Raw genomic sequence first — 23842 nt, 5'->3', positions numbered from 1 at the left:
AGTTTTTATTTTGCTGGCAGATCTGATATTAACTAGGAGAAAAGATTCAAACTGGGAAAAATTTGATAAAAGAAGTTGCTTTAATTCACTCATATAAAATAAATTTACTGAGCAATAAAATGAGGAATCAAAGTTCATGATTAATTCTTACCAGTCTCCTACTTCCTCATTTCACTTTGTGATATTCAAAGAGGGAAGTCAAATCCATTCCAGTAAAGGGATTTTGAATGTCACAAAGTGAAATGGGAAAGTGGGAGATTGGTAGGGCTCATTAAGGAATCCAATAAATAAATGGGACTGTCACCATATTATTTGTTCTTACACACTGAATATTTCACTGCGTTTTATCCTGAAAAATGTTTAAATAGATTATAAATGAATTGTTGCCAAAAGCAAGTACAGTGCATTTTGCACTTACCTACTAAACTGTTGGTGGGTAAGTACCAGGCCTTCTAATCTAATAGGAAATTTCACATCACAGCTCCCCACCATATTCTGAATCTTGAAATCCAAGAATTTAGCTGGAAAACCCAACTTCTGTACAACTCTGGCATATTTTCTTGCTGCTAGCCTGGACTGTTCTTCACTAAGGAAAGCAGGGGAAAAAAAAGAGATATTTATACTGGAAGCAACTTAAAATAATTATTTACATGAATAACCTATAGAAAGTTCAAATTAGGAAAGTTTTTTTTTTTAAGTGAAAAGTGATGAGCCCCCTCTGATACAAGGAAAAATCAACAGACAATGACAATATGTTAATAACTGTTAATAAGTATAAAGAATTCTCTGCGTTCTTTACGGAAACTGTAGGCCTACCAGAAAGATTATTGGTTCAATTTGTTCTATTATAGCCTAGATTTTTTTGATATGTAATGTATAGCATTATTATTACTTTTATTTCTTAGCCCACAGATATCTACAGAGAAGACTAATATTTTGATAGGAAAATATTGATGAGATTTATTCTTGATTCTGTACGTACAAATTCTGTCCTCTTTTATATCAAGTCTCTCTCTTTATACATTCCTATGACCTCATTTGTTGATAAAACTTAGCAACTTAGAGTTTATGTAAGAAAAGCAGAATAAAGGTAATAATGTCATCATGAACAAAAGGCCCTTAAGTACTGGGGATCAGGAATGACAAAAAAAAATAAGCATATAGATATGCAGTTTTTTAAAAGAAAATAAATTTATCAGTGGTCTCTTGTCTTGTTTAAAAGAATCACCCTACTGAATAGACACCATTCAGTCTGCAATGCTCTGGGACAAAGAGGGCTAAATACTGCATTAAAAGCCTATTTGGGGGCCGCGGTGGCTCAGCGGGCAAAGTGCTTGCCTGCTATGCCGGAGGACCTCGGTTCGATTCCCGGCCCCAGCCCATGTAACAAAAACGGAGAAACAGAATACAATAAAAAACAAGAAAATGTTTAAAAATGTTTCCCTTTCTTCCTTCCTTCCTTCCTTCTATCCTTCCTTCCTTCTCTCTGTCTTTCCTTAAAAAAAAAAAAAAAAAAAAAAAAAAAAAAAAAAAAAAGCCTATTTGGGAAAGAAACACAAACACCTTTTTAACTGATGCTAAAAAGACATCAGTTTTTAAACCAAATGCTTTTTTTGCTCCAACCAGGAGAAAACCAAGAGGCTCCAAAATGAAGAGTTACAGCATGTTGGGGCCAAGGTGGAGTGGAAACAAAGGACTGATCCACTTTTCTAACTTCTGAAAAAGATCAGAAAGACTAGAAGCCAGAATGTCCACACCAGTGGCCTTCCCTTCATTAAAATACAAGTTTAAAATTCAGAATAAGCAAAAGCACCCACAATCTCCTAATATATGTTGACACCTCAAGGTGCATTTTAATGATCTTTTATTTAAAAAGCCTAATTAAGTTCATTTGGTCTGAAGGTTTAGGAGGCTGTGTTACTCATCCCTACCCCACCCCCACCTAGTTTTTGCCCTCTACCCTCTACTCCTGTGAAGAGGGGTACATTCTTAAAGACTCTGCATAACTCAAACACTCAGACCACACCAAGGTTTGCAATACTCTCATACTACCAGCTTTGAAGTTTTATGCTTTTTAACCAATTTCTTTTTCAACTGGGGCTGAATTTTTGTTAAATATAACATTTTCACATAAAAGGATGCTGCGCTATGCTAAGTACACATAAAGTGCAGCTGAACTGTATGATCAATAAGCTTTGTAATCCACATCCAGAACTCATCCCTGAGTGTAAAAAAAAAAAAATGGGATCACTGTTGTCTTAAAAAAATCCTTTCATTTACCAAGAAAGGCATAGTAACATTTTAAAGTGTTGGCCTAATAACCTAGAAACCACGAGCTATTGCCTCTTCTTTTCTAAGCTACAGAACAAGAAGATGAATTACTTAGACCTACCTTTTAGCTCCTGTGCACACCATTTTTCCGGAACTGAAGATCAGTGCAGTAGTTCGCGGTTCTCTTATTCTCATGATTACAGCAGCAAACCGCTAAAATTACCAGGGAAAAAGTCTTTGAGCCACGAAAAGCTGTTGATTTATGTTAAGAGAAGTAGACAATGACAGAACATCACAACTGATGAGAAGGACCTGGCGCACACAGGGTTAACAAACCCTCTGTCCTGTAATCCCTGGATAAGGAGTTCCTCCTTTCACAGGCAACAAGCATTCCTTTGCATAGGGAGCAGACATCCTAAATTTCCAGTCCCACTAAGGTATGCCAAGATCTGTGTATTCTCTCTCCCATCCCTTTTACAACAAGGGGAGATGAGCTATGTTTCCAAAATTTGTTTCTTTAACTAATTATATTCCTAAATTACATTTTGCTGCTTGTCATGATTTAATAATCATGAACAAGAACCACGAATATTAATATATCAGGTTACAAGCATCTCAATATATAACTGAGTGAGCTTGTTTCCATTTTGCTTTTAGAAACAATATTCATGCATTAAACAATAACTATAAATGCAAAGTAAGAAAAACTTAAAATTTTAATAACTTGTATTTAAATGCATAAGAAAAAATCATGTACTATTCTTAATCAAGATGACTCTGATAAATTAGATCAGTTTAACAGTTTTAGATTAAAACCTGCCTATGCATGGGAACTCTACTTTCTGCATTTTTCTGTAGACCTACAACTTCTCTAAAGAAAAATATCAGCAGAGAATGACTGATGAGTGACATGATTACACACCTACCCACCACATAGTTCCAAGAATTATCTTCTTGAGTGAAGCTGAAATAAAATGACTACTGAGGTACAAAAAACAAAAACAAAAATTGCCCTATGTTGTCTCTCTGATTTTAGTACCATGTATATAGAACTGCTAGCACTATATTTTAGGATATACAAGTCCCCAAAAAACATAATTATTCTGAATTTCCTAAGTTTCCTCCACAAGTTTTACAGGTCAAATAACTAATAATCACTTCATTACTTCATTAAAGATTACAGATTTGTAAAATTATATGACTGAGACACAATCTTTATTAAAAAGAGATTAATTCTTAGAATAACAGAAAACAAAAGAACTTAGTTAAATTGTAATTTCCAGATTCTTAGTTAACTTTAAAATCTCAGACTAATCATAAACAAAATCTTTGAATTGACAATTTAAGATAAAGATTAAACAGTTTAATTTACCATTTATTCTCATCTTGATTTTATAGAATAACCACTAAATTAAAATGTGAAAGGATAAATAAATGACTTTGGGAGATATTGAAAACATGTTCATTTTTGCCATTTACAAAAATTATGAAAGGGATATATAATGTGCACTCATAGACAGATAGCAGGCATTTCTTGGCTATTTTCTTTGAGTCTGGACGAAACAGATTCAGATTGCTTTGACTAATGGCTGTAACTAATATAAATCCTTGGTTCCTGGCCCATGCACTGCCCCCACCCCCCAAAAAATGCTAATATAAAAATGTTTGCAACTATACCATGTACAATAGTCAATGAGAAATAAAAATATATATATAGCTATATCTTGCTATTAAATAAACGGTTACAGTTTTATTAATATTGTAAATTTAATATGATATATGCATTGTCTTATTTAATATGCTGATGTTATATTTTAAAGACAAAGGTAAAAAGCTTAAATGATGAAAAAAATTAAATAATTCTGACAAATCTTCTTTCCCTTCCTTCCCCATATTCTCACTCTGAATTCAAAATAATGAAACTGTTGAGATATAGTTTATATTTAAATATCTTGGTGATTTCCTCAATGACTGTTTAGAAACCATAAACATTTATTATCTTAAAAGGAAGGTTACCCTATACATGAACTGTTTAAAAAGTTGAAAAAGGGATCCAACTTCGAGTACAGATATAAATGAAGCTGATCTGGATAAGATGAAGGTAAATCAGAATACAGGGTAAAGAATGATATCGTCCATATTTTAAAACTTCAACTTCTGTATGAGACCAAAGGGAGAGATGTTTATTTGATGCAAAATTTATATTTTGGGTAGTGCATTTCCTAATTGCACTTGTATGGTCAGTTTAGCTGATTCCATATGTACATGGAATCTTGAATAGGGTGTGAGACTTTGTTGGTTTGTCCAGGTAAGTGTGATGCCTGATAAATCTCAGAGTGATTTGGACACTGAATAAAGAAGTATTTGCAAAGTCCCCTTGGAGGAATGGGGAAAAAGGGGGAAATATTCCACTTCCCCAACTGGAGAATTTCTGATATTCTATCAAGCAGTGGGGACAATCAATAGGCTGAGCCCTCGATCTTGAGATTCACCCCTTTGAAACTTATTCCCACAAAGAATAGGCTAAGCCTACTTAAAATCAGGCCTAAGAGTCACCCCCAGAGATCCTCTATTGTTGTTCAGATGGGGCCTCCCTCTATAAGCCAATATGGCAAATAAACTCACTGCCTTCCCCCTCTACATGGGACATGACTGCTAGGGGTGTAATTCTCCCCGGCAATGTGAGAAAGAAATCCTGGGATGAGATGGGACCTAGCATCAAGGGATTGAGAAAACCTACTTGACCAAAAGCGGGAAGACAGACATGAGAAAAAATAAAGCGCCAGTGGTTGAGTGACTTCAAACAGATTCGAGAGGTCATACTGGAGGTTATTCTTATGCATTATATAGATATCCCCTTTTTAGTTTATGGTATATTGGACTGGCTAGAGGAAAATACCTGAAACTGTAGAGTTGTGTTCCAGTAGGCTTGTTTCTTGAAGATGACTGTATAATGATACAGCTTCTACAATGTGACTGTTTAGATTGTGAAAACCTTGTGTCTGATGCTACTTTTATCTAGGGTATGAACAGATGAGTAAAAAATATGGATAAAATAATAAACAAATAAAAGGGGGAACAAAGTTTAAAATAAATTGTGTAGATGGAAATACTAGTGATCAATGACAGAGAAGGCTAAGAGGTATGTATGAGTTTTTTCTTTTTAATTTTTTTTCTGGAGTGATGCAAATGTTAAAAAAAAAAAGATCACGGAGATTAATACACAACTATGTGATGATACTGTGAGCTACTTATTGTACACCATGTATGGAATGTTTGTATGTTAAGAATGTTTGTAGGTTTCCTACAAATAAAAGTTCTTGCATGAGCTACTTCAAAGGTATGATTCTTGTACAAAGAGTGTTTAAGTTTAGGGTACAGGGGGAATACTGCTATTGCATGCTATGGGCTATGTTTAGGAAAACATTAGCAGCACCACAGTAACACCAAGGGTAATAATGGGGGGAGGACAAGGGTTAAGGGGAGGTTTAGATTTCCTATTTGGTGAGGGTGTATTTATCAGTTATCTTTCTCTTGGGACAATGACACTTTCTAAAATCGAGAGTGCTGACGGACTGTGGACTTTGGACATTATACATGCTGCCTAATGAATACAGATGGCTGAGGAATACACTGACTGAGAAGTAGATTGGTGAACAATGGTGTATACATATGATCGAATACTGTACTACTACAAAAATGAAAGAAGTTGTGAGGCATGCAATATTGTGAATGAAAATGTGGGACATTTGGTGAGGCAAAATAAGCCAGAAACAATGAAACAATTATTGTGTGGTCTCCTTTAGAAAATGCATATAAGAAAGCAGTCACGTTTAATCTGGAGTGGTTAATTATTATTTCTAGATTTTGAGAGGCTGTTTTATATATGTACAACCCAGTATTTAGAGATAAGAATGAAGCCAATCAGGTTGGGATTGAGGTAATTCAGAACACAGGGGTAAGGAAGACATTATCTATATTTTAGAAACTTACCTACTCTTTGCGGCCAAAGGAAGAAAGGTTGATTTTGTCCAGAGCCTAAATTTTAGGCACATAATCTAACTCAATTTGTCTGGACAGGTCCTTTAAACACAGGGAGCCCAGAATAAGAATGAGGGACTTTAATCCTGTACAGTTTAATATAATGCCTGGATACATCCAAGAATATATTAAGCAGATAACCAGAAAATACTGGCAAAGTCCCTTGAGGGATGGGAGAAAAAAATATGGAACTATGAAACTCTACCACCAGGGAAACATACTGTCTCAAACATTAGGGGCACCCAAATCAACAGGCCAAGCCCTTGATCTTGAGCATTGCTCTTGTGAAGCAAGAGCTTATTCTACCTATAAGTGTGCCTAAGAGTCCCCTCCAGAGGACCTCTTGTTGTTTGGATGTGGCCTCACTCTCTAGGCCCAACTCTGCAAGTGAAATCACTGCCCTCACTTACACACATGGGACAAGATATCCCTTGGCAGCATGGGAGATGACCCCCAGAGATGAATCTAGCCCTGGCACTGTGGGATCAACAATGCCATCCTAACCAAACGGGGAAAAAAAAGTGTAACAGATAAGGTATCAGCGGCAGACAGAGTTCAAATAGAGTGGAGAGGCTACTCTGTACGTTCCTTTTACGTAAACTTCAGTTAGACATTGCTACCTATCGTAACTTGCCACACCTCAACCTAAACCATTCCTGCCAATCCTAAAGAACGCCTAGGGTAATATATAAGATTCTACAAAGGTTCCATGCACTAGGGTAACTTTCCAGAACTCTACAGCTGTGCGGTTGTAGATGGGTCCCTGGACCAAATAAGTCTTGAAACCTAGAGGGACCAGCCTCTCCAGAACATCAGCTAGTTCCATCTTCCTACCTCATACTACTGACAACCCCTTCCAAGATGAAAAAGTTAGAATAGGCATAGCCCAAATACCCCTAAAGAGTGAGAGAAAGATCAAAGGTGATAGTGGAGCTATACAGAGAAGGTAGGGTTTAACAAACAAGTATGACTGCAGAATCATTATATTGATACTTCTTTTAGTCTCCAGTATCTTAGAGTAGCTAGAAGTAAAAACCTAAAATTGTGGAATTGTAACCCATGCCAAACTCTGAAATATGTTCTACAACTAACTGTGTGTTGTGCTTTGAAATTTATTGTTTTTTTGTATATATGTTATTTTTCACACAAAAAAAGAAAAGTCCATTGTGATGACAAAAAAAATATTTATTCCTTCTAGCCTCCAATGTTCTGGAGCAGCTGGAAGGAAAAATCTGAGATCATGGTATGGTAGCCCATGACAAACTCCGGGATATGTGCTGTAATTACCTGTTGAAGAATGCTTTGAATACTGCTTTTTTCTTTTTTTGCTTTGTATACATGTTATATCGTACAAGAAAAAAAAGTTAATACTAAAAAAAAAAAAGAGTATTTGTATGTTTATAAGTTGCTTTATCAATAAAAACACTAAAAAAAAAGCACATGAAGAGATGCTCATTTTCATTAGCTCTAAGGGAAATGCAGATCAAGACTATAATGAGATACCACCCTACACCTATAAGAATGGCTGCTATTAAACAAACAGGAAACTACAAATGTTGGAGAGGATGTGGAGAAATTGGGACCCTTATACACTGCTGGTGAGAATGTATAAGGTATACTCACTATGGAAGACAATTTAGCGGTTCTTTAGGAAACTAAATATCGAGTTGCCCTATATGCTACTGGCATATGCTACTAATACATCCAGAAGAGCTGAAAGCAGTGACACACACAGACATTTCCACACTGATGTTCATAGCAGCATTATTCACAATTGCCAAAGATGAAAACAATCCAAATGCCCATCAACAGACAAGTGGATTCACAAAATGTGGTATATACATAAGATGGAATATTATGCAGCAGTGAGATGAAATGACGTCCTAAAGCACATGACAAGATGGATAAGCCTTGAGGACGTAATACTGAGTGAAATAAGCCAGACCCAAAAGGATACATACTGTATGATTTCACTTTAATGACCATGGTAAAGGTAAAACTGGAGGCTTATAATACAGAATATAGGGGACCTAGAGATACGTGGAAGCTAGCGATGGGTAAATGGTTAGCTAACGAGGTTAACCTCAAATGTAAGGGAGTAGACAGAAATGAAGGTGGTTCACTAGTGGGTCTATAAATAATATCACCATATTGGAGGTGAACATAACTGAAAGGCACTGTACAGACCCATGTGACCCAATGATTAACACTACAAACAAATAATTTCTTATATGAATTAAAAAAAAAAAAGTCCTAGATAACAGAACTGCCCCCAACTATCTTCTGCTCAGCCGAAATAGAATCTTTATAATGGCTAATATACCTGGATAAATATTTTAGGAAAAAACAGTAGACCAATCAATTACTTAATCAATTGAGTAAAAAAGGACTTGGTTAGTTAAAATTCTTCAAGCTGACTTTTGAGATTTACCCTCCTGATTTGGCTTAAACCAACTTTAAAACTAGATGTATGGTGGATCCCACATAACTTACGAATTAAAGATTTTTCTTATACTGTTTGTCCTCCTCTACTATCTGACATCCAGGGGCAGCCACTGTTTCAAGATAACATTTAACTAATGACATAACAAGAAAACAAATGAAGCTCTCAAAGTCAACATGTGTTAGGAGTTCAGACAAGAGGAGAACTGAAGGATACTGGTAAAGAACACAGTGCTAACATAGTAGAACTAAGATGGAGATGATAACATAGGACATAGATAAGATATTATATTGAGAGACAGCCTGTCATATATAATTCATAGATAAATTTAGAACGTTTCTGAAGAACTCATAAATAACTGAAATTTTTTTTCATTATATAGTTTGAAATACATTAAATAGCTCTTACCTTGGGATTATATTCAGCATTTCGGGCACGAAGTGCAATGGTCTTTAGATCAAGTTTACAACCCAGATTCACTGTAGATACAATGTTTCTGAAAGAAATTTGAAAAGAAAACATGATTAAATTAAGCTTTTACAGAGTGGGGTATCAGATGATTACCTAGGAATCTATGATTCTTCCACTAGGCTTTAATTAAAAAAACAGTGGACATTTACTAAGCATTCACCATGTACCACACACTGCATTAGGCATTTTACACAGATTATCTCCTTAATACTTGAGATGCACTATAAAATGGTAACTATTAACATTCCCACTTTCAGCCCAGGAAACTGAGTCTAAAAAGGTACTGTGATTTGCTCAGGATCATGGGGTTTGCAAGTGGTAGAGCCAGGACGTGTGCCCAGTGTGTCCCCAAAGCCCATGTCCTCAACCATTAATTGATACTGACCACCTCTAATCCAGAAACAATGAAATGTCTCTACCCACACCCAACTGCCACCTCCTAAAAATCACTTTAATGAAAAATAACCATTACTGGTTTCTCCTCCCAAAATAAGTATCTTTTGGAAGGGCAAGAATTCAGCCTCTGGGGACATCCAAATTAATAGGCTGCTCTCAATCTTGGGGTTCACCCCTATGAAATTTATTCCTGCAAAGGACAGGCTAAGCTTACTTAAAATTAGGCCTAAGAGTCATCCCCAGAGAACCTCTTTTGTTGCTCAGATGTGGCCTCTCTCTATAAGCCAGCTCAGCAGGTGAACTCACTGCCTTTCTTCCTACGTGGGACAGGACTCCCAGGAGTGTATATCTACCTGGCAATATGGGACAGAAAGCATGGGATAAGCCAGTACCCGGCATCAAGAGACTAAGAAAGCCTTCTTGACCAAAAAGGAGAAGAGAGAAATGAGACAAAATAAAGTTTAAGTGTCTGAGAGATTTCAAACGTGGTCGTGAGGTTATCCTGGAGGTTATTCTTATGCATTATACAGATATCCCTTTTTAGTTTATGGTGTATTGGAGTGGCTAGAGGGAAACACCTAAAATTATTGAGCTGTGCTCCAGTAGCCTAGATTTGTGAAGACGTTTGTGTAAAGATACAATGTTTACAATGCGACTGCGTGAGTGTGAAAACCTTATGTCTGATGCTCCTTATATCCAGAGTATGGACAGATGAGTAATTAAACCATAGATAAAATGCAGTAAATAAATAATAGGGGGAGCAAAGGGTAAAATAAATTGGGTAGATGGAGACACTAATGATCAATGAGAGGGAGGGGTAAACTGTATGGTACGTACGAGTTTTTCCTTTTCCCAGTTTATTTATTTTTCTGGAGTGATGCAAATATTCTAAAAAATGATCATGGGCTGTTGGTAATAAATGTATGATGTACACTTAAGAAAATAAAAAGAAATGACCATGGTGATAAATATACAACTATGTGATGATATTGTGAGCCACTTATTGTACACCATGGATAGAATGTACATGTGTGAAAAAAAAAAAAAGAATTCAGTCTTTCTTGCAAAGGAAAACACTTGCTTTTTCTTCTGATTAACTCCCAATCAGGAAAAATAGACAACATCATTTACCATCTGGGTTCAATGGATCCAGATTTTTAATATCCTTAAATCATTTTACATATAATTTATAAAAGAATAAAGAGAAGGTTAAAAAAAAAACCCACAACTTTATTAGAAATTGTAATAAGAATTTAAACACTGCAAACAAAATCACAGTCTATATTTTCCTCATTTTGAAGAGATATATACTTGAAATGGGCAATACCCTTTGAATCTGCCCATTAACTGTCATGTATAACCTGGAACATAGCCATTTAGCCATCTTGTACATACTGATTTCAGATATCCAATATCTATCTAACAGGTTCTAGCTTATTATTTCTTTTGGTACTTTTTCTTGTGCTGTCAAAATGCAATACTTTTGAAATAACTGTACAATTTTGCTAGAGATAACAGTCATCTTTGTTCCATAATTGTAAAACCAATTAGGATGATCAATCCAATGGATTTTTTCATTTCTCTATCATCTATGTCCTTCCAATCACTTCCAGGTTTAAGTATTTTTATTTAAGAAGACAAACACTACACCCAGAATCATGAAAAATGGATATCTTAGTTAGATGCATATTTAAATAAACTATCCAAATAATCACTATAAAGCCTGTGTTTGAACAGTAAGCTCATAAACCAATTTAAAACTAAAGCAAGGAAAAAAAATCTACTGATACAGATATCAGTTTCTTAAATTCTAAAAACTGAACACTATCTTAAATACCACTTGATTAGCTATCAAAACTGTATGTTGTCAAATATCAAATTTATTACAAATATCAACCTTGCTATAAGAAGCCTACTAAAGATTTTCAAAGTTTTTTATTTCAGGAATCTATTTTATCTAATATTACTGTGGTAGTTAGATTCGGTCATCAACTTGGCCAGGTGAAGGCACCTAGTTCTACTGCTGTGGACATGAGCCAATGGCATGTGAACCTCATCTGTTGCTGATTATATCTGCAGTGGCTAGGAGGCGTGCCTGCTGCAATGAATGATGTTTGACTTAATTGGCTGGTGCTTAAATGAGAGCGCAGCATAGTACAGCCCAAGCAGCTCAGCATACCTTGTCTCAGAACTCCCAGCTCAGACCAGGCCTTTGGAGATGCAGAAAGAAATCACCCCAGGGAAAGTTGTTGGAACCCAGAGGTCTGGAAAGAAGGCCAGTAGAGATCACTCTGTGCCTTCTCGCGTAAGAAAGAACCTCAGTTGAAAGTTAGCTGCCTTTCCTCTGAAGAACTGATAAAATAAATCCCCTTTTATTAAAAGCCAATTCGTCTCTGGTGTGTTGCATGCCAGCAGCTAGCAAACGAGAACAGATCTGGTACCTGAGAAATGGGGTGCTGCTGTGATTTGCAAATACCAGAAATGTTGGAATCGTGTTTTGGATGGCTTAGGGGAAGATTTTGGAGGAACTGTGAAGAGAATGATGGAGAAGTCCTGGAGTGCTTGAAGAGACTGCTGGTTTAAACGTGACCACTGCCAATCTGGACAAAGGGGGACAACAAAGAGACAAACTGGAGTTTGCAGAGTGAGAACCATGGAAGCTCGGATCTGAGGCCAAGAAACCTCGGCCAGGAGAGAGGACCCACCCACATACATGGAGAGGGTAAGTTTGCCCTGCGGGCAGAGGGTGAGTCTTCCATCTCATTGCAGTGGAAGAGTTGTGCCGCCTCAGGCCTTTGAGAAGGTAAAGCACGCTCCTTGGGGACTGGGGAGAGCCTGGCTGCCACTACATGAAGGGTTTGAGTGTATGCCCCAGAAATGGCAGAGAGCCCAGGGGTGGCCCCAATGTCTGGAGAGACTGGAGCCGAGAAAAAGGTGGTCTCCTCAATGTTCCCGGAGGTTGATTTGGAAAGAGGTGGGCCATTGCACAGGCCCTTGGAAAGGGTGGGACTGCCACTTTCTAAAGCTGAAGGATAAATGACTTTCAGACTTTGAAATCCAATAGTGTTTGCCCTGCAATTTCTCCCTATGGATCCTGTGACTGTCCCTCCTTTGCATATTAGCACCAGGTTTGAGAGATTCACAGGTCCACAGTCAGAAGAAAATTTTTTGCACCTTAATATTATTTAAGGTGATGTGTGTAGTTGCCAAGTTGACAATGTGGTAGTTAGATTCAGTCGTCAACTTGGCCAGGAGAAGGCACCTAGTTCTGTTGCTGTGGACATGAGCCAATGGTACATGAACCTCATCTGTTGCTGATGACATCTGCAGTCGGCTAGGAGGTATGCCTGCTGCAATGAATGATGTTTGACTTCACTGGCAGGTGCTTATTAAATGAGAGAGCACAACCTAGCACAGCCCAAGCAGCTCAGCATACCTCGTCTCAGCACTTGCAGCTCAGCCCAGGCCTTTGGAGATGGAGAAAGGAATCGCCCTGGGGAAAGTTGTTGGAATGCAGAGGCCAGCAGAGAAGGCCAGCAAAGATCACCCTGTGCCTTCCCACGAAGAAAGAGCCTCAGTTGAAAGTTAGCTGCCTTTCCTCTGAAGAACTAACGAAATAAATCCCCTTTTATTAAAAGCCAATCCGTCTCTGGTGTGTTACATTCCAGCAGCTAGCAAACTAGAACAATTACTATAGCTGCCTACAGTTTTTTTTTTTTCATAGGCAGGCACTGGGAATCGAACCCGGTCTCTGGCATGGCAGGCATGAAGTCTGCCACTGTACCACCATCACCCACCCTGCCTATGGTTTTCATATGTCAGATTTATATATTCTTTTCCCTCTCTCACTTTTTATCCTTTAGGTTACCCTTGCTAATACTCTTCAACTCTGTACCCTTCTCCAGACCTTCCTCTCTAGTCTTTTTTCAGTTGACAGAGCTCCCTTTAATATTTAATATTGTAAAACACATTCTTCTGTCAACTTCTTTCTGCTGGCATTGCGGGCAGGATATTATTTTAAATTTTTTACTGATGTATATTATATATTCATATACTATGTAATCATCCAAAGTGTACAATCAATGGTTCACAATATCATCATATAGCTGTGCATTTATCATCACAATAGATTTTTTTGTGTGTGAAAAATAACATGCAAAAAGCAATACATTTCAAAGCACAGCACAACAATTAGTTATAGACAGATTTCAGCAGTTGGTATGGGTTACAATTCCACAATTTTAGGTTTTTACTTTTAGCTGCTCTAAGATAATGGAGACTAAAAGAAATATCTCAATATTAATGATTCAGCAATCATACTAATTTGTTAAACCCTACCTTTTCCATATAACTCCACCATCACCTTTGATCTATCTCCCACACTTTATAGGTATTTGTTTGAGCTATGCCTACTCTAACTTTTTCATGTTGGAAGGGGCTGTCAATAATATGGGATGGGGTATGGAACTAGTTGATGTACTGGAGAGGCTGGCCCCTCTGCATTTTAGGATTTATCTGGTCTAGGACCCATCTGGAAGTTACAGGTTTCTGAAAATTTACCCTAATGCATGGAACCTTTGTAGAATCTTACATAACACCGTACGTGTTCTTTAGGATCGGCAGGAATGGTTTTGGTTTTGGTTGGGCTTTGGCAAGCTATGATAGGTAGCAATGTCTAACTGAAGTTTGCATAAGAGTGACATCCAAAGCAGCCTCTCGATTCTATCTTAACTCTCTCAGCCACTGATACCTTATTTGGTACGCTTCTTTTCCCCTGTTTTGTCAGGTAGGAATTGTTGTTCCCATGGTACCAGGGCCAGGTTCATCTCTGGGAGTCATCTCTCATGCTATGGGCAGGATATTAAAAATCCTGCACTCCTGTGTTCTATGAAAGCTAAATAAAAAAAAAAAAGACTACAACAATGTCTCCAGGTGTCTTGCATGACTTCTTAAAAGATAATACAATACTTTGTACAACATAACAAGGACACTAAAGTGATGATTTATTTTGCTATAGTACTATCCTTCCATGTGATTCTACCATTGTCCAATTTATTATTTTAGTTTTTCAAATACAGTTGGGAATAATTGATAAGTAATGATAAAATAATTACATTCCTACTGCTATTGCATGCTATGAGCTATGTTCAAAAGGAAACCTACCACAGCAACAGCAGAGGTAAATAATGGGGTGAGTGAGGGACAAGAATTAAGAGGAGGTTTAGATCTCCTAGTTGGTGAGGGTGTGTTCATTGGTTTTCTGACTCTTGGGAACAATGAAATTATCTAAAATTGAGAATGTTTCTGTAGACTTTGGGCCCTCTACATGATGCCTGATGAATGCAGGTGGCTGAAGGGTGTACTGAAGGAGAAGTAGATTGGTGAACGATAGTGTATACTTATGAATGTTGTGCTGCTACAAAAAGGAACAATGTTGTGAGGCATGTAACGACTTGAATGAACATGTGGGACGTTTGGTGAGACAAAATAAGCCAGAAACAAAAAAATAACAATGGTATGGTCACCTTTAGAAAATCTTTATAAGAAAACAGGGGCCTAGATTGTGAGCTTTTAGAGCAGACACATTAAGTCCAGAGTGGTGATTATTATTTCTGGATTTTGAGAGGCTTTTTAATATATATAACCTGATATTTAAAGATAAGAACAAAGCAAAACAGGTTGGGGTTAAAGTAATTCATAACATAGGGGTAAGGAAGATAGTGTCTATATTTTAGAACCACACATACTCTTTGAGACCAATGGAAGAAAGGTTTATTTGATCTGGAACTGAAATTTTCTGTAGTGCATGATCTAAATTCAACCTATCTGTATAGCTCATTTGAACAACTGAAACACAGAGAGCACAGAATGAGAAAGAGGTCCTTTAATCCTGTATAGATTATTAATGCCTGGAAACAGACTAAGGTATATTAACCAGATAATCAAAAAGTATTGGTAAAGTCCCCAGAGGGAGGGGAGAAAGACTATGGAACCATTAAACCTTACTATCAGGGAATTCCCTGATACTGTGTCAAACTTTAGGGACATCCAAATCAATAGGCCATGCCCTTGATCATAAGGCTTACTCTTGTGAGGCTTCTATAGTAGCAGAGAAGCTTAGACTACCTATAGGCATGCCTAAGAGTTACTTCTGGAGGACCTCTGTTGTTGCTCAGATGTGGCTTAGTCTCTCTAAGCCCAACTCTGCAAGTGAAATCATTGCCCGCCCCCCTATGTGGGACATGACACCCAGGGGTCAAAGTCTCCTGGGCGACATGGGAGAGGATTCCCAGGGATGAATCCAGACCTGGCACAGTGGGATCAACATTTACATCCTGGCCAAATGGAAAAGAAGTGTAATTAATAAAGTATCAGTGGCAGAGAGAGTTCAAATAGAGCCGAGAGGCTACTGGAGGTTTCTCTTATGCAAGCTTCAGGTAGATCTTGCTACCTATCATAACCTGCCAACCCCCAACCAGGACCATTCTAGCCAATCCTAAAGAATACCTAGGGCAATTTATAAGATACAACAAGGGTTCCAGGCACTAGAGTAACTTTCCAGAAACCTACAATCTCCAGATGGGTCTCTGGTCCAGATAAGTCCTGAAACCTAGCCCAGCCTCTCCAGAACATCAGATAGTTTCATTTCCCCACCCCATAGTAGTGAAAGACCCTTCCAATATAAAAAATTTAGAATTGTCATAGCCCAAACAATCCCAATGAGAGGTATGGAAAGATCAAAGGTGATGGGGGGATGCCTTAAACCTCTAGATATGGGCCAAGATGGTGGCTTAGTGAGGTGTGAGATTTAGTTTGTCCTTCAGAGCAGCTAGGAAGTAGCCAGGAACAATACAGAACAACTGCTGGGGTCACTTCAGTGACCAGACACACAGTGTACCCCAGTCTGGACCAGCTGGACCAGGTGTGAGCTCACCCAGATCTGTAAGTTCTCCCAGCAGCAGCTGCTGGTGCCCACCGCCCCCATCCCTTCACCCCAGGCTGCTTTCCAGAGGGAAAAGGAAAGAGAGTTTACCAGCATCAGGGGCTGAACATAACCAAACTCCAACTGTGGAATTAATTAACAAATTCTGACTACTAAAAATAGGCCCCCAGTTCAGCTGAACCTTGAGTAAAAGCGGAGGGCGCTGGTTTTTGCCCAGGTGTAGAGGGGGCAGGGCTGATGGAAAAATTAAAAAAAAGAGTTTTTTTCTGGATTTGAAAAGGTCTGGGCCCTGAAGGAAAGGAGGGGGCACATAGGACCCATAGGACCTGGAGATACACAGAGCAATGTACCAACTTAAGCTCTTGACTGGTAAACCCAGGAAGGGGTTGGGGGTCCTGCTCTTTAAAGGATTTTTCTCCTTCATTTTGATGGCTGTGTTTCTATGGCTTGACTGCTCTTTGGATACAGCTGCAAGGCTTCTCGGGCTCCACTGCCTCAAGCATAGGCAGAATTAAGCTTGTTTGAGTGTTTGTCTGGAGGCTGTGCTTTCTCCAGGAGAGGGGTGGAACCCAGCTCAGGTGGAATCCCTCCCTCAAGGAGTTCAGACTCCAGAGTCTGGAAAAGTGAAGAGATTAAAACCAGCCTACAACCTCTCCTCTGCCTCCACCACGTCCCCAGCAGGGAGAGTCTGCTGAAGTTAAAGGTACAGCATCACCTTATGCTGGTGGGACCTGCAGGCAGACAAGCACCACATACTGGGCAGGATAGGAAAAATGGAAAACCTAGAGGCTTCACTGGAAAGACTTTCAATCTGCTGGATCAGGGAAAACTGAGCAGGTGACTCTTTACTCCTAACAGGAGGCCAGTTGTATCTGGGAAAATCTGGCTGGGGTCAATAATAACTAACTAGACCCTCCTAAGGGGGGAAAAGGGCACCATACAGGCAGGGCAAGCAACAAGAATACAAGAACTGAAAAATTCTGATCTGTTAAACAGAACCTCAGCTAGCAGTCCAGAATAAGCTGAACTGAATGTCAAAGAACAGATAGACAACAAAGTCATCCAGCAAGAAAACCCTAGGTAAAGAAAGTGAAAACAATCTCCAGAGTAAACTAATTAAGGTAATTAAATGCCTAGACACCAACAAAAAATAACAAATCATACTAGGACAACTGAAGATATGGCCCAGTTAAAGGACCAAACCAACAATTCAAATGAGATACAGGAGTTGAACCAATTAATTCAGAATGTTTGAACGACATGGAAAACCTCATCAAAAACCAAATCAGTGAATTGAGGGAGGATATAAAGAAGGCAAGGAATGAACAAAAAAAGAAATCGAAAGTCTATAAAAACAAATCACAGAACTTATGGGAATAAAAGGTACAGTAGAAGAGATGGGGGAAAAAAGGAAACCAACAATGTCAGATTTCAAGAGGGAGAAGATAGGATTAGTGAACTGGAAGAAGGGACATCTGAAACCAAGAAGCAAAAAAATGTATAGGGAAAAGCATGGGAAAATATGAACAGGGACTCATTGAATTGAATGACAACATGAGGCACCTAAATATACATGCTGTGGGTGTCCCAGGAGGAGAAGAGAAGGGTAAAGGAGGAGAAAAACTAACGGAGGAAATTATCATTGAAAATTTCCCAACTCTTATGAAAAACTTAAAATTACAGATCCAAGAAGTACAGAATACCCCAAACAGAATAGATCCAAAGGATAGGAACAGAATGGAACTTTCTCAACATGATAAAGGAAATATATGAAAAACAGAAGCTAACATCATCCTCAATGGGGAAAAACTGAAAACTTTCCCCCTGAGATCAGGAACAGGACAAGGATGTCCACTATCACCACTGTTATTCAACATGGTGTTGGAAGTTCTAGCCAGAGCAATTAGACAAGAAAAAGAAATACAAGGCATCACAATTGGAAAGGAAGAAGTAAAACTATCACTGTTTGCAGATGATATGATACTATATGTCGAAAACCCTGAAAAATCCACAGCAAAACTACTAGAGCTAATAAACGAGTACAGCAAAGTGGCAGGTTACAAGATCAACATTCAAAAATCTGTAGTGTTTCTATACACTAGTAATGAATAATCTGAGGGGGAAATCAAGAAAAGAATTCCATTTACAATTGCAACCAAAAGAATAAAATATTTAGGAATAAATTTAACTAAAGAGACAAAAGACCTACACAGAGAAAACTATAAGAAATTGCTAAAATAAATCAGAGAAGAGCTAAATAAATGGAAGGGCATACCACGTTCATGACTGGAAGACTAAATATAGTTAAGATGTCAATTCTACCTAAATTGATTTACAGATTCAATGCAATACCAATTAAAATCTCAAAAACTTACTTTTCAGAAATAGAAAAACCAATAACCAAATTTATTTGGAAGGGTAGGATGCCCCAAATAACTAAAAATATCCTGAAAAAGAAAAATGAAGTTGGAGGTCTCACGCTATCTGACTTTAAGGTGTATTACGAAGTTACGGTGGTCAAAACAGCATGGTACTGGCATAAAGATAGAAATACTGACCAATGGAATCAAATAGAGTGTTCAGATGTAGACCCTCTTATCTATGGACAACTGATCTTTGATAAGGCAGTCAAGCCAACTCAACTGGGACAGAACAGTCTCTTCGATAAATGGTTCCTAGAGAACTGGATAGCCACATGCAAAAGAATGAAAGAGGATCCATATATCACACCCTATACAAAAGTTAACTCAAAATGGATCAAAGACCTAAACATTAGATCTAAGGCCATAAAACTGTTAGAATAAAATGTAGGGAAATATCCTATAAATCTTATAATATGAGGTGGTTTCCTAGACCTTACACCCAAACCATGAGCATTGAAGAAAAAAAGAAAGAAATGGGAACTCCTCAAAATTAAACACTTTTGTGCCTCAAAGAACTCTGTCAAGAAAGTGAAAAGACAGCCTACACAATGGGAGACAATATTTGGAAACGACATATCAGATAAAGGTCTAGTATCTAGAATACATAAAGAGATTGTTCAACTCAGTAACAAAAAAACAGACAACCCAATTACAAAATGGGCAAAAGACTTGAACATACACCTCTCAGAAGAGGAAATACAAATGGCCAAAAGGCATATGAAAAGATGATCAACTTCCCTGGCTGTTAGGGAAATGTACATCAAAACCACAATGAGATATCATCTCACACCCATCGGAATGGCCATTATCAATAAAACAGAAAATGACAAGTGCTGGAGAGGATGTGGAGAAAGAGGCACCCTTATCCACTGTTGGTGGGAATGTCAAATGGTACAACCACTGTGGAAGGCAGTTTGGCGGTTCCTCAGGAAGCTAAGTATAGAACTGCCATATGACCCGGCATTGCTAGGTATCTACTCAGAGGACATGAGGACAAAGACACAAACGGACATTTGTACACCAATGTTTATGTAGCATTATTTACAACTGCCAAGAAATGGAAACAAACCAAATGTCCATCAACAGATGAGTGGCTAAACAAGCTGTGGTATATACATTCAATGGAATAGTATGCAGCTGTAAGACAGAATAAAGTTATGAGGTATGTAACAACATGGACAGACCTTAAGGACATTATTCTGAGTGAGATTAGCCAGAAACAAAATGACAAATACTGTATGGTCTCGCTGATATGAACTAACATTAAGGAATGAACTTGGATAATTTCAGTTAAGAATAGAGGTCATCAGGAGATAGAAATAGGGTAGATATTCGGTAACTGGAACTGAAGAGATACAGATTGTGCAATGGGACTGACTGTAAAAATTCAGAAATGGATAGAACAATACTATCTAACTGTAATACAATAATGTTAGGACACTGAATGAAGCTGAATGTGAGAATGATAAAGGGAGGAGGCCTGGGGGCACAAATGAAATCAGAAAGAAAGATAGATGATAAAGACTGAGATGGTATAATCTAGGAATACCTAGAGTATAATGATAGTGACTAAATGTACAAATTTAAAAATGTTTTGCATGAGGAAGAAAAAAGGAATGTCAATAATGCAGGGTGTTGAAAATAGATGGTAACTCATATTTTAAAACTTTAACTTAAGCGTGAGACTAAAGCAAAAAATGTTTATTTGGTGCAAAATTTATATTTTGACTAGTGAATTTCCTAATATAACTTATGTAGACAGCTTAATTGAACACCATAAGTACATGGAACCTTGAGTACGACATGAGATTTTGTTGGTTTGTCCACAGTGATGCCCTGATAAATCCCAGAGTGATCTGAACAGTGAATAATAAAGTATTTGCAAAGTCCCCTTTGGGGAATGGTGAGAAAGGGGGAAAATTTAACTTCTCAAGTTGAATTCTTGATATTCTCACAAGCAGTGCAGACAATCAAAGCTATAGGTTGAGCACCCAATCTTGGGGTTTGTTCATACGAAACTTAACCCCACAAAGGATAGGTCTAGCCTAACTAAAATTAGGCCTAAGAGTCACCCCCAGAACTTCTTTTGTTGTTCACATGTGGCCTCTCTCTCCAGCCAATGGAACAAGCAAACTCACCACCCTATGCTAGTTTACGTGGGACATGACTCTCAGGGGTGTGGACCTTCCTGGCAACGTGGGACAGAAATCCTGGAATGAGCTGAGACTCAGCATCAAGGGATTGAGAAAACCCCTACAATGAGCTGGGACTCAGCATCACGGGATTGAGAAAACCTTCTCGAACAAAAGGGGGAAGAGTGAAATGAGACAAGATAAGTGTCAATGCCTGAGAAATTCCAAACAGAGTCGAGAGGTTATCCTGGAGGTTATTCTTATGCATTAAGTAGATATCACCTTGTTATCTAAGATGTAATGGAGAGGCTGGAGGGAACTGCTGAAATTGTGGAGCTATGTTCCAGTAGCGATGTTTCTTGAAGATGATTGTATATAGCTTTCACAATGTGACTGTGTGATTGTGAAAACCTTGTGTCTGATGCTCCTTTTATTTACCTTATAAACAGACGAGGAAAACATATGGAATAAAGATGAATAACAGGGGGAACAAATGTTAAAATAAATTTAGAGTGAAATGCTGATGATCGGTGAGGGGGAGGGGTGGGAGGTATGTTATGTATGAATTTTTTTCTGTTTTCTTTTTCTGAATAGATGCAAATGTTTCAAGAAATGATCATGATGATGAATATGCAACTATGTGATGATATTGTGAATTACTGATTATATATGTAGAATGTAATGATCAAAAAAAAAGAATGTTCATGTTTGTATGCTGTTCAGGTTTGATAATACAAAATAAATTAAATTTAAAAAATTACATTCCTAGAATGTTGGGAAAGAGCAAAACGTTTCAAGACATAGGAAACATAAGATCACTAAATCTCACGACATAATTTTAGATTATAAAAGGATTTAATAGCTCCAAATGGTAACTGAAAGATCTAACTTTTAAAATAGGTAAAAATTTCCCACCTATTGTTTCTCTTAGAAAGAATCAAAGGGTGTACAAGTAGTTAAAACTGCTCAACAAATGGAACACAAAATTGGGTTCAAATGGACTTTGATGGTAAAGGAAAGATTAAAAGTAGCAAAGTCACATAGACTTGGGGTGAGGGGGATGGAGGAAGAAGTGAAATAAGAATTCCAAATAGTTACTTGTTGGAATTGGAATTGGAATAGTTACTTGTTGAAATGTTGGATGATGGGTGAACGAGGTTCATTATCTTAGTCTTTCTACTTTAGTGTAAGTTTTAAATTTTCCACAGTAAATAAAAATTTTTTAAGTTATAAAACACGTTCAGGTAAGTAAAACATTTATTTAGCATTTGTCATGGAATGTACGCATGTGTTTTTCAATATTCTAAGTTTACACCAAAAATTCTGCCCATAATATAGAATGTGAATAAGAAAGGAAATAGGTAAATCAAGTGGTATCTCAAATCGAGTCATTTATTTTTCCAATCCAAATGGCTGTTAGGTTTTCCCTATGGAATACTGTGCTGGTTTGAATCTGCAGTGTACCCCAGAAAAGCCATGACCTTTAATCCTCATTCAGTACTGTTGGGTGGGAGCTTTTTGATTATCCATGGAGATGTGACCTATCCAATATTGGTTGATAACTTCTAATTAGATGGGTTCCATGGAGATGTGTCTCCACCCTTCAAATTAGTATTGCTTACTAGAGCCCTTTAAGAGGGAACCATTTTGGAAAAAGCTTCAGAGCCAGGAGAGCCATGAGAGTCCATGCAGCCAGAGTCCTTTGGAGATGAAGAAGAAAAATGCCCTGGGGGAAGCTTCATGAAATTAAGACGCCAGGAGAGAAATCTAGCAGACTTTGTCGTGTGCCCTTCCAGCTAAGAGAGAAATCCTGAACTTCATTGGCCTTTCTTGAGTGAAGTAACAATCTCATGGCCTTAGAACGGTAAACTTGTAACTTAATAAATTCCCCTTTTTAAAAACCATTCTGTTTCTGGTATATCACATTTGGCAGCTTGCAAACTAGAACAAATACTGAGAAACATTTTCTTACAGGAAGCTAAATTTACTGCATTCTTCACCTTTCCAGGATAATACTCATAGGCCACATCTAGAAGAAAAGTGTTCCTCAAATGCCACTGTATCAATTAAAGTGATTATTCCAACAAAAATAGGCATGGCCATTAGAATTCTATAAGTATAAAAATCAGGTCCATAAAGTCAAACAGTATGGCTCAAACTAAAAAGACTGTTGGATGAAGGACATTAGCTTATGACCTATGACACAATTCATTCAGTATGTTATATGTCATAAAATCCATACATGTCATCTCATCTGCCTAACCCTGACCCAGGATTTCTCAAACTCTGTTCTACTTACGTTTTAAGCCAGATAATTATTTGTTCGAGGGGATGGCCAGTGTAGGATGTTTAGCAGCATCCCTAACCTCTGCCCATGGTATGTCAGGAGCATTTCCCACAGGTATGAGAACCAAAAATGTATCCAGATATTGCCAAACATCCCTGGGGGATAAAATCACTCCTGACTGAGAATGACCTCCCTGACCCTAACTTTGGTAGCTAACTTTTTTTTTAATCTTTTGATTTTGAAATAATTTCCAACTTCCATGATAGTTGCAAAAATAATACAAACCCCATACAGAGAACTCCAACATACCCCCAACTTCCAGATCCACTAATTTTAACATTTTGTCACCTTTGCCATATCATTTTATCTATCTGTATCATCCATCTATTTATTTTCTGGACATTTGAAAGCGAGTTGCATGCATCATATTGGCAG

The 23842-nt window shown here is 37.8% G+C and overlaps 1 protein-coding gene across 7 annotated transcripts in view; it reads right to left on the bottom strand.

Annotated features, from left to right (window-relative positions):
• Positions 1 to 23842, bottom strand: part of TBP (TATA-box binding protein) — a 47312-nt gene that overhangs the window by 3055 nt on the left and 20415 nt on the right. For all 7 annotated transcript variants that reach the window (XR_013174405.1, XM_077157959.1, XM_077157961.1 and 4 more), the window contains 3 exons: positions 9164 to 9251; positions 2393 to 2484; positions 419 to 586 (listed from right to left, as the gene is read on the bottom strand). Coding sequence is in view for 6 of the 7 variants with exons in the window: in XM_077157959.1 (XP_077014074.1) it covers positions 419 to 586; positions 2393 to 2484; positions 9164 to 9251 (348 nt within the window). In the remaining variant the exon portion in view is untranslated. The remainder of the gene's footprint in view (positions 1 to 418; positions 587 to 2392; positions 2485 to 9163; positions 9252 to 23842) is intronic.

Source organism: Tamandua tetradactyla, chromosome 4 (assembly GCF_023851605.1).
Source record: "Tamandua tetradactyla isolate mTamTet1 chromosome 4, mTamTet1.pri, whole genome shotgun sequence".
Lineage (NCBI taxonomy): Eukaryota > Metazoa > Chordata > Mammalia > Pilosa > Myrmecophagidae > Tamandua > Tamandua tetradactyla.
Note: the sequence above shows the minus strand (reverse complement) of the source record. Positions and strands in the feature narration are given on the sequence as shown.